The sequence below is a fragment of the Mustela lutreola genome, chromosome 16 (genome assembly GCF_030435805.1).
Source record: "Mustela lutreola isolate mMusLut2 chromosome 16, mMusLut2.pri, whole genome shotgun sequence".
NCBI lineage: Eukaryota > Metazoa > Chordata > Mammalia > Carnivora > Mustelidae > Mustela > Mustela lutreola.
This window is the reverse complement of record NC_081305.1, coordinates 16,927,463-16,939,562: the sequence shown is the minus strand read 5'-3', so window position 1 is coordinate 16,939,562 and position 12,100 is coordinate 16,927,463. Positions and strand designations below refer to the sequence as shown.

The window sequence follows — 12,100 nt, the reverse complement described above, 5'->3', positions numbered from 1 at the left end:
ACAAACTCCATTCATTTGAATTTATACTGGTGCAGACCACAGTCACAAACCCTAGTGAGATGCATATGAGCACCAAGGCAGGGAGAAGGGGACAGGAGTGAGGCCAAGAGAAAAGGTAGGATGGGGTCCCCACAGGCTCCCTAGGGATCACCCTCACGGTAGTACTTCCCTCTTCCCAGTGACAGTGAAGAACTACTAGGCCCTAACCTTTTGACCACCCCTATCCCTGATGAGGGCTTTGAAGGCCAGTCCCAGATGGTTCTGCCCTCCTGTGCTCTGTCCTTACTTGCTCAGGCTTCCGACCTCACTTTTCTCCTTCTCTACATTCTTTTCTGTGATTCATGGCAGGTTAGGGTGCTGTGTGAGCCACGGTGAGGCTGGGGGCTAGGAAAGGCAGGGTAGAATTGGGGTGAAGAGAGAAAAGCCATCCCAGGATCCCTGTCTTCATGGATCCCAAATTATGCAACCAGCTCCTCTTACATCCACTCTGATCTGGGGAACTGCAACTGTCCTGGAGGCCTGCTGCAAGTCAGGGAGGGGACGGGGCTTGCTGGCCTGCGTCTGGTAGGGCTGGCACGGCTGGCAGGTGAGCGATGGGTGCGGCGGCTCCTCCTCCTTTTTTTTTTTTTAAGATTTTATTTATTTATTATTTGACAGAGATCACAAGTAGGCAGAGAGGCAGGCAGAGAGAGAGGGGGAAGTAGGCTCCCTGCTGAGCAGAGAACCCGATGCGGGGCTCGATCCCAGGACCCTGAGATCATAACCTGAGCCAAAGGCAGAGGCTTAACCCACTGAGCCACCCAGGTGCCCCACGACGGCTCCTTCTTCTGGAGGGTCAGCCCATTGCTCCGCAGGGCTCAGCTGAGCCGGTGCTGTCCTGCCGTGCTGGGTCCCTGTGCTTGTGCTGCTCCATGCCCTGGCAGTCTGCAGCAGACGCTCTGGTGATGTTGTTGCTGTCTTAGTAAGGCAGGGGGAGAGCAGGGCCCCCTCTTCTGTGCGAGCCAGTGGAAGGCCAGCTGTGGTTGGGCTCAGCTCCACTGAGGGCTTTGGTAGGGGGCCATTAGGGTCCTACAGCAGCTTCCGCTCCTCTAGGTCCTGGTTCATGTCCCTCTTCTCGCCGCTGTAGCAACACCCCGTGGCTGGAGTCCGGCCAGGCGCTCAGACCAAGCTGAGGAGGGAAGGCATATCTCTTCACAGTATTTTTGAAGAGCCTTGATAATAAAATGTTCTTCAATTTGTATGTCTAATTATTTCCTCATGATTAGATCCAGGTTAAACATTTCAGCAGCAGTACCACATAGGATAAAGGTTATTTTTCCTCAGTTTCCATCAGATTGGAGACACATGTTATCAGTTTGTCCTATTAATGATGTTAAATTTGGTCATTTCATTAGTAGCCATATTCCTCCATTGTTAAAATACCTTACTTGTAATTAGTAAGTAATCTATGGGATGATGGTCTGAGACTGACTGTATGTATTCTGTTTCCCGATAGTCTTTCATGCTGTGGTTTGGTGACCATTAATGATTATTGCCAGGTGGCTTTCTATTTCTTTTGTTATTTCTAATTTGTTAGGCTGGTATTCTTCTGTGAGCAAGAGCCTTTCTTCTTGCCTCATTCCCCCTCCTTTTTTTTAAGATTAAAAAAAAAAATTCAGTACAATCTACCCTGCCAGCACGGAGCTCTAGCTCATGACCCCAAGGTCAAGTGTCTCATGTTCTACTGACTGAGCCAGCCAGGTGTCCCACCTCATTTTAAAAAACAAATTATTGAAGTATCAAATAGAGGCAGAGAGTGCTCACTTCGTCAGCACAGGTACTAAAATTGGTATGATACAGAGAAGATTAGCATGGCCCCTGTGCAAAGATGACTCACAAGTTTGTGTAGTGTTCCATATTAAAAAAAAAAAAATAGACTCAGAGATTCTTTTTTATTCATTGGGCTGCCAGGCATTCCTGTCGTTCATTTTGATGCTCAGATTTTCCCATATTTGGTGGGGTTTAGTTGTTTTAATGTCTTAGAAAATTGACATTTTTACCACTTCCCTTAGTATGTTTTCATACTTTACTGAATTTCCGCCCCCCGCTTACTTTCCTGAATTTAATGCTTGGATACAGAGTATTATTTCAGAATTCTTCCTTTAAAAAAAAAAGAAAAACCTTTCTCGGTAGTAGTTCTAAGGTTATAAATGAAGAAGTTTAATCTTGTGGTTAAACCAAATTTCATTCTGTCTAGAATTTTTCAGTTTTATTTTTTTAAGATTTTATTTATTTATTGGAGCGAGAGAGACAAGAATAGTTAGAGCACAAGTGGGGAGGAGAGGGAGAAGTAGGCCACCCCACTCAGCAAGGAGCCGGATGGGGGGCTCGATCTCAGGACTCTGGGATCACAACCCAAGCCAAAGGCAGAGGCTCAACTGACTGAGCCACCCAGGCGCCCCTAGACTTTCTCAAAAAGTTACTTGTACTATAATTTTTTCTGAGCTGGTGTGGTGGCAGGGAGGTGGCCAGGGATAGAGAAAGTCTCGCTCTTTTTTTTTTATTATTTATTTTTATTTTAAATTTTTTTAAAGATTTTCTTTATTTATCAGGGAGAGAAAGGGGGAGAGAGCGAGCACAGGCCGACAGAATGGCAGGCAGAGGCAGAGGGAGAAGCAGGCTCCCCGCTGAGCAAGGAGCCCGATGTGGGACTCGATGCCAGGACGCTGGGATCATGACCCGAGCCGAAGGCAGCTGCTTAACCAACTGAGCCACCCAGGCGCCCCATCTTTTTTTTTTTTTTTTTTTTTTAAAGTAGTCTCCACACCCAGTGTGGAGCCCAGTCCAGGGTCTTGAATTCATAACCCTGTACGACCTGAGCTGAGGTTAAGAATTGGATGTTTGGGGCACCTGGGTGGCTCAGTGGGTTGAGCCGCTGCCTTCGGCTCAGGTCATGATCTCAGGGTCCTTGGATCGAGTCCCGCATCGGGCTCTCTGCTCAGCAGGGAGCCTGCTTCCCCCCCCCCCCTCTCTCTATCTGCCTCTCCATCTACTTGTGATCTCTCTCTGTCAAATAAATAAAGAAAATCTTAAAAAAAAAAAAAAAAAGATTTGGATGTTTAACAGACAAGAAAGTCTAATTCTGGTGCATAGTAAAACTTCACCAAATTGAGCCTGGCAAAGTAAAATTTGTGATTATTCAGACATGATAAATATCATATATGTGTGTGTGTGTGTGTGTGTGTGTTTATTTATTTATATATATATTTTTGATATCTATGGATAGGCCCAAACTAAACATGATACTTGAATAAGTAATTAAATTTCCTTTATATATTTTATAGAAATCTAGTCTAGAATCAGTATATTTTTCAAAAAATAAATTATTATTTCCTTTCTTTTTAAAGATTTTTTTTTTTAAGTACTCTGTACACCCCACCTGGAGCTTGAATGCACAGCCCTGACCTCAAGAGTCATGCTCCACCGACTAAGCCAGTCGGGCACCCCTGAAATATTATTTCTGTTGGCCTTCTGCTTTAGGGTCTAGGAATTCTTATATACCTAATCTCATGTACTGGGACTATACCTCATTACTAATCTATTCTCTAGTCTGTGTCTGATTAGGTGTTCTAGCCTGGGGCAGTGGTTCTCATGGTGTGGTCTCAGGGCCTGTAGCACTAGCATCACCCGGGAATTTATTAGAAATACAACTTCATTATTAGTTATTTGAAATATAAGTGGGCTCTCCCCAGACCTACTGAATCATGAATGCTGGTGTTGGTCTCAACAATCTGTGGTTTTTGTTGTTGTTGTTTTTTAAAGATTTATTTATTTATTTGACAGTCAGATCACAAGTAGGCAGAGAGGCAGGCAGAGAGAGAGAGGAGGAAGCAGGCTCTCTGCTGAGCAGAGAGCCCGATGTGGGGCTACATCCCAGGACCCTGGGACCATGACCCGAGCCAAAGGCAGAGACTTTAACCCACTGAGCCACCTAGGCGCCCCAACAATCTGTGTTTTAACAGACCCTTCTGGATAATTCAATTGTGTGTCCAAGTTTGAGTCCCAGTCTAAGAGCACTATTCTTGGGAGGCCTCGATTCAGTCCATTTGTGGATCAATTATTTTTGTCCTGAACCTTCTTCATTCATTTTAGGAATATTTACTGGACATCTGTTTGCCAGGCATTTCTTCATGTGTTAGATTATATTTGTAACACCAGCTATATGTTTTGCATCAACAGTATATGGATAACAGAAAGGACTATATAATAGTCTGGCTGGTTTTAGATAGTTAGCTCCATCATTGCCACCAATATCACATTTGTAATACTGTGGCAATTATGATGAATACCCATATTTTATAAATTCTAAGGTGCACATGCTTTTCACGTAAAAAGACCTTAATTTTGGAAGTATTTTTCACATTTTTAACAACTCTGATATCAAGATGCATCTCACGGGCGCCTGGGTGGCTCAGTGGGTTAAGCCGCTGCCTTCAGTTCAGGTCATGATCTCAGGGTCCTGGGATCGAGTCCCGCATCGGGCTCTCTGCTCAGCAGGGAGCCTGCTTCTCTCTCTCTCTCTCTCTCTCTGCCTGCCTCTCTGCCTACTTGTGATCTCTCTCTTCAAATAAATAAATAAAATCTTTTTAAAAAAAAAAAAAGATGCATCTCACAATTATTGTTGGCCAGATAGGAATCATGGCATTGCCATGCAATGCAAATGAATGTTAAAACTTAGAGAATGGACATCAGCAATTTAGGAAAAAATCATGAAGACAGTAGTAGAGTGGAGAACTTCTTAGAAATGTCACATCACCCTCACCCTTGGTGGCACAGGGGCGATATATTCTGGCAAAATATGGGCATCAGTAATGGCGTTCAAATGTTTCAGAAGAGCTGGACTCTTAATGTGAAGTTTCAAGAATTTCTTATTTTTATCCTAATTATATAGCTTATATAAGGAATGATATATATTAGAACTGTTTAAATAATCTAAAACAATTCTCAGTGCTTAAAAAAAAAAGATTTTATTTATTTGGCAGAGAGAGACACAGCGAGAGAGGGGACATAAATGGGGAGTGGGAGAGGGAGAAGCAGGCTTCCCGCTGAGCAGGGGGCCCGACGAGGGGCTCCATCCTAGGACCCTGGGATCATGCCCTGAGCTGAAAGCAGATCCCTAATGAATGAGACACTTAGGCGTCCCTCAATACTTTTTTTAATTAAGTTTTTAAGTCTTCATTCCAGTATAATTAACATACAGCATTAAATTAGTTTCAGGTGTGCCATATGGTGACTGAACAACTCTGTATGTTACTCAGTGCTGATCATGATAAACATATTCTTTAATCTCCGGCGCCTCTTTCACCCTTTCCCTTACCCACCTCCCCTCTTTTAATACTTTCTTAAAAACTCTAGTAAAAAACGTTTTTTTAATATTTTATTTTTAGGGGTGTTTGGGTGACTCAGTTGTTAAGCGGCTGCCTTCGGCTCAGGTCATGATCCTGGGTCATGGGAGCAAGCCACATGTCGGACTCTCTGCTCAGCCAGGAGTTTGCTTCTTCCTATCCTCCACTGCTCCCCCTGCTTGTGCTCCCTCCCCCTCCACTCCCTGTCAAATAAATAAAGTAACATCTTTTAAAAAAAAAAAAGATTTTTAAATAATCTGTACACTCAACATGGGGCTCAAACTCACAACCCTGAGATCAAGAGTCTGATGCTTTACTGACTGAGCCAGCTAGGTGCCCTGTTTTAAAACTTTTTAAAGGGAAATTTTCAATCACATCTGTAGAGAAAAGTTTAATAAATTCCTTTGTATCAATCACTTAACCATTGGCTCTGTCATTTTCATTTAGTCCAGTCCCCAACTTTTTATTCATTAAATTTACAAGTAAAATTTCAAGGTACAATGTTTCATAGGTTACTTGTTTTTTTCTTTTTTAGTGATATATAAAACAATAATGAATGTTTATAATCATTGGCGTAATAGATTTCATGAAATACTGTATTTGGTGTTGTATATTGTATGTATGACAAATCTCTAATTTTAGATGTTACTTATAGAACTATCTAGTAAAATCTTCTTTCTCAAGTCATGAGTCCTATTCAGTCAGGCACTGAGTATGGGTAATTTTGTTTTTTGTTCTCTAGAGATTCCAGAGAGTGACATGGTGCCAGGGATCATTTTGGTGTCAGAAGAAGAACTTACTAGATGTATTGAGGATGTATTTAAGGTTGGTAATTTGAGTCACTAATGTTTTTAGCTAATACTTAAACTTAGTCTTTTAAAATAGTTTTGCCTTTTTAATCAGTACTTCAAGAACTGGAGTGACTAATCCTGAATTCCAAATGACCAATATTTTTTTTTTCATTGTGAAAACTATAAGCTGTTAGTAAAAAAACAAAAAAAGATACATTTTGAAACTGTCAGTTTCATCATTTACTCTGAATGTTAAACAGTTTAGATTCTCTAACTGATTCATACAACTTATAAAAGCATGTCTTTTGAAGAAGCGAACGGTGGCATTTACAATGCTTTAGGTTTCCCAAACTGTATGATAGTATTGAATTTACTTTGTATCTTTTGATAGTAATCCCCATCATAAAACATCTGAGTAGATGAATATTGCAAATGACTATCTAAATATATTACTGAAAATGAAAAAGAAAGGTATGCTGACTATGATTATAGTCTTTTTTTTTTTTTAAGATTTTATTTATTTATTTGACAGAGAGAGATACACACACACATTGAGTGAAGGAACACAGGCAGGGGTCGTGGAAGAGGGAGAAGCAGGCTTCCTGTGGAGCAGGGAGCCCACTGTGGGGCTTGATCCCACACTGAAGACACATAGAAGGCACCCCTTCTATGATTACAGTTTATAAATACATATGAAACACGAATTTTGAGACAAAAAAATGAAATTCATTGTGTGAGGGCCAGATGGAGCTGGGGTAAATATTCTTTAAAGTTTATTTCAATAAATTTGTAATAGTATTTTACTATTAAAAATATCCAGAGTAGTAAACACCTTTCAAAATTATATTCTATGTTAAAAAAGATACATCTGCTCTGGAAAATAGTTTGGCAGTTCCTCAAAAAGTTAAACATGGATTAGTATTATATGACCCAGTAATTCCACTTTTAGGTATATACCCAGGAGAAATGAAAACATGTTCAGACACAAACCTGTGCACAGATGTTCATTGCAGCATTACTCGTAAAAGCCAAAATGTGGGAACAGCCCAAATGTCTATCAGCTGATAAATGGATAAGCAAATGTGATATATCCATAGAGTGAAATATTTTTTAGCCCTAAAAAGGAATGAAGTATGGACACATGCCACAACACAAACATTTAAAAATAAAAATTTTTAAACTTTAAGAGAAGCCAAAAACAAAGGACCATACTTTGTATAATTCCATCTACATAGAATATTCAGAATAGGCAAATGCACAGAGACAGAAAGTAGACTAGTTGTTGCGAGGACCTGGAGATGGGGAATTAGAAATGGCTGTTAATAGGTATAGGGTTTCTTTTTGAGATAAGGAAATAGTTGTGGAATTAGACAGTGGTGATAGTTATACAACCTTGTGAATACAGTAACAGCCAGTTGTACATTTTAAGAATAAATTTTATGGCATATGAATTATTCATCAATAATTTAAAAATTCTACATTTCCCATTTCTATAGCAATAAATTAAACATTTTAGAGTAAATATTTAGTTTTTTATGAAATGATTTAAACATACAAAAAAATTAATAGTGAAATACTTATGTACCCACCACTCAGCTTAAGAAATTAAACATTACCAATTCAGTTGAAATCTTCGATCTGCCTACTCTGGTCACACTTCCCTTACTTCCTACCTGAAGGTGCATTGTGGTTTTAATGAACAGTTCTCTTATTATTAGTGAGTTGAACATCTTTTTGTGTTCTTGGCTCATCCATAATTTTCCCTTCTGTAAATTGCCTATTCATCATATATTTTGGGCTTTTAAAAAATTAGTTTGTTTACCTCTTCAGAATTTTTTTAGAATAACCTTTTATTATAAAACGGTTCTATCAAGACTGTTTATATACTTAAAACATAAAATAATGTTTTAAGTGTATAATGATTTTTAGTAAGTTTACAGAGTTAAACTGTCACCACAATATAATTTTGGAACATTTCCGTTACCCAAAATGATTCCTGTGCCTATTTATAGTCATTCCTTGTTCCTACCTTCAGCCCTAGGCAAGCCTTAATCTACTCTCTACCTCTGTGGAATGGCCTTTTGTGGCTGTTTCATGGGAGGGAACCGTGCAACATGTGATCTTTTGTGGCTAGTTTCTCTCTCTTAGCCTAGTGGTGTTCGTTTGTTTATTTGTTCTTTTGTTTTAAATAATCTCTGTGCCCAAAATGGGGCTTGAACTCACAACCCTGGGATCAAGAGTCACATGCTCTACCAATTGAGCCAGCCAGGCGCCTGCCCCTCTCTTTGCATGATGTTTCTAAGGTTTATCCAGATTGTTTCATAGATCACTATTTTTGTCCCTTTTAATTGCTAAGTAATATTCCATTGTGTGAATATACCACATTTTGTTTATTTGTTCATTAGTTGATGGACCTTTGACTATAGAGTAAATCTTTCTTTTTTTTAAAAATAACTTTAGATGTCCATTGATTGATGAATGGACAAAGAAGATGTGGTATGTTTATATAATGAAATATTACTCAGCCATCAACAAGAATGAAATCTTGCCATTTACAGCCATGTGGATGGAGCTAGAGGGTATTATGCTAAGTGAAATAAGAGAAAGACAAATATCATATGATCTCATTCATATGTGTAATTTAAGAAAAAACAAATGAACAAATGGGAGGGGAGAAAACAAAAAAGGAGAGAGAAAAAAACCATAAGAGACTCTTTTTTTTGTACTTTTTAAAATTTTTAAATTTTTTCTTTTTCTTTTTTCTTTTTTTTTTTTTTTAGTTTAAATTCAGTTATTTAACATATAATGTATTATTGGTTTCAGAGGTAGAGGTCAGTGATTCATTAGGCTTACATAATATCCAGTGCTTGTTACATCATGTGCCTTCCTTAATGTCTCTCACCCAGTTACCCCAACCTCCTATCCCCTCCTATCCAGCAACCCTGTTTGTTTCCTACAATTAAGAGTCTATAACCATAAGAGACACTTTTTTTTTTTTAAGATTTTATTTATTTATTTGACAGATAGAGATCACAAGTAGGCAGAGAGGCAGGCAGGGGGCGGGGGAAGCAGGCTCCGTGCTGAGCAGAGAGCCGGATGTGGGGCTCGATCCCAGGACCCTGGGATCATGACCTTAGCCGAAGGCAGAGGCTTTAACCCACTGAGCCACCCAGGCACCCCACCATAAGAGACTCCTAACGATAGAGAGCAAACTGAGGGTTGATGGAAGGAGACAGGCAGGAGATGGGCTAGGTGGGGGATGGATATTAAGGAGGGCACTTGTGATGAGCACTGCGTGTTGTATCTAAGTGATGAAGCACTGAATTCTACTCCAGAAACCAATATTGCATTGTACGTTAACCAACTAAAAGTTAAATAAAAAAAATAAAAATGAAACAGCTTTGTAAGACATAATTCACATACTTTTCACCCATTTGTGCAAATGGGGCACCTAGGTGGCTCAGTCGGTTAAGTGTCTGACTCTTGATTCTGTCTCAGTCATGGTCTCAGGGTCATGAGACTGAGCCCTGCATCAGGCTCTGTGCTCAGTGGGGGAGCCTGCTTGAGATTCTCTCTCCCTCTCCCTCTGCCTCCTCCCCTCCACCTCACACTCTCTCTTTCAGTAAATAAATCTTTTAAAAAATGAAAAAAAAAAAAAAGAAAAAGAAAGTATGCAAATCAGTGGAGTTTTATTATATTCACAGGTTTGTGCAGCCATCATCACAACGGATTTGAGGATGCTTCATCACACAAAAACAAACCTCATACTACTCCCAAAGCCCTCCACCACCCCTCCCTCCCTCCACTCTCCCGCCCTCTCACCCCTCAAGCCCCTTAATCTACTTTCTCTTTCTCTGGATTTGCCTATTCTGGACATTGCATGTACATGGCATTGTACAATATGTAGTCTTTTGTGATTGTCCTCCTTTCCTTAGCATGACTTTTTTTAGCTTTGTAATATTGTAATATGAACCAGGACTTCATTATTTATTTATTTTTTATTTTAAAGTAATCTCTACACCCAACAAGGGGTTTGGACTCACAACGCTTAGATCAAGAGTTACATGCTCTACTGACAGAGCCGTCCAAGTGCCCCAAGACTTCATTCTTTTTTTTTTTTTTTTTTAAAGATTTTATTTATTTATTTGACAGAGAGAGAAATCACAAGTAGGCGGAGAGTCAGGCAGAGAGAGAGAGAGAGAGAAGCAGGCTCCCGCTGAGCAAAGAGCCCGATGCGGGGCTCGATCCCAGGACACTGAGATCATGACCTGAGCCGAAGGCAGCGGCTTAATCCACTGAGCCACCCAGGCGCCCCGACTTCATTCTTTTTTATTGCTGAATAGTATCCTGTTGTAGGTATAGACAGTATTTTGTAATTCACTCAGCCTCTCATGCATGTTTGGGTTGTTTCTACATTTTGGCTATTGTGATTAAAGCTGCCACAGACATTTGTGTAGGAGTCTTTGTGTAACATGTTTTTATTTCTCTTGGGTATGTTGCTAGATCTTACAGTAACTGTTTAAACCTGAGTAGAATTGCTAGATCTTATAGTCAGTCTGTATTTAACCATTTGAAGAACTACCAAAGTGGCTACACCATTTTACATTCTCTCTAGCAGCTTCTGAGGGTATAGAGTAAATCTTAAGTTATATTCTTTCAGGTAAGAAGGCCGATGCTTTTCTTTTGTTTTAAACTTTATGTAGGATAGTGATAATTTGGGTGCCTGGGTGGCTCAGTGGGTTAAGCCTCTGCCTTCGGCTCAGGTTGCCATCTCAGGGTCCTGGGATCAAGTCCCGCCTCAGGCTCTCTGCTCAGTGGGAAGCCTGCTTCTCCTTCCCTCTCTGCCTGCCTCTCTGCCTACTTGTGATCTCTCTCTATGTCAAATAAATAAATAAAATCTTTTTTTTAAAAAAGTGATAATTTGTAGATATAAAATGCATGCTGAAAAAATTCAAAACTCAATCTCTTCAACACTCAGCTTTTTACTAAAGTAGGACGTTTGCTACCCTTTCATTTAATTTCACTGTTAAAAAAAAAGAGAATATCCTTAAGAGGGTTGACCTGGCATACAAATATAGAATTAAATAGTTTATAGATAAAACATGACACAGTGACTTACTGAATATAATGCTGGTTTTGTTTTTTTAAATGCCTTATTTAGAGACTTATGAAAAGGAAGTTTTTATATCCTATTCTACATATGCGTAGACAAGGACATTTATATTATAGAAAGAAGAAATTATATAGAACAGTCTGGAAGGCAAATGTTCTGAATCGGAGAACAAGGCCCAGCTAACTTTCAGAAAGGTTGTCTTCAGTCACATACCATCTAAGGAATATCAGGATGAAAAATCGTTAAATGGTTGGGTGTGGAATGTCAGAAAGACTTGAAAGTGGTATTGAGGGTAGAACTAATTTTGAATAAACTTTGGTAAAAAAAAAAACCTGCATAGTATTTCTGGGAAATTAAAAAAAAAAAAAAAAGTTGCTTTTGCTTTTCAAGGAAAAAGAAAGCAAAACAACTTCTTTCTGGCAAGTGGATTAGCCTCTAAAAAATGGAGCTCCAGAAATAGTGAATCCTGCCATTGTTCCTATTCTTGCCCAAAACAGGGGGGGGGGGGAGGGGAAAAAACCCTCCTAATTTGGTGAACAGTTTGGTGAATCTAAAACCTCCTGGAGAGGCAAGCAGAACATTAGTTTGCTATAAACACTTGATTATGCACAAAAGATTGGGACTGTTAGGAAAGCAGGAAGGGGTGCAGAAGGGTAATCATTCTCCCTACAAGGTTTTGGCAGCTCAGCTGCAATGGGAAAACAGAGGAAATGTGTATGTTGGAAGAAAATGGTAAACACTGTGTAAAGTTTAGCAACAAAGGATGTGTTGTCTTTATTAACTTTCTGCTAATACTAAATTATAGAGCACAG

General features: G+C 39.6%; 1 protein-coding gene and 1 non-coding gene across 3 annotated transcripts in view; both read left to right on the top strand.

Annotated features, from left to right (window-relative positions):
* Window positions 1-12,100, top strand: part of TANGO6 (transport and golgi organization 6 homolog) — a 185,958-nt gene that overhangs the window by 28,625 nt on the left and 145,233 nt on the right. For both annotated transcript variants that reach the window (XM_059153126.1, XM_059153124.1), the window contains exon 7: window positions 6,127-6,209. In XM_059153126.1, the coding sequence (XP_059009109.1) occupies window positions 6,127-6,209 (83 nt within the window). The remainder of the gene's footprint in view (window positions 1-6,126; window positions 6,210-12,100) is intronic.
* Window positions 1,796-1,902, top strand: LOC131818987 (U6 spliceosomal RNA). The gene has a single exon (XR_009349001.1). It is a non-coding gene; the product is annotated as a U6 spliceosomal RNA (small nuclear RNA).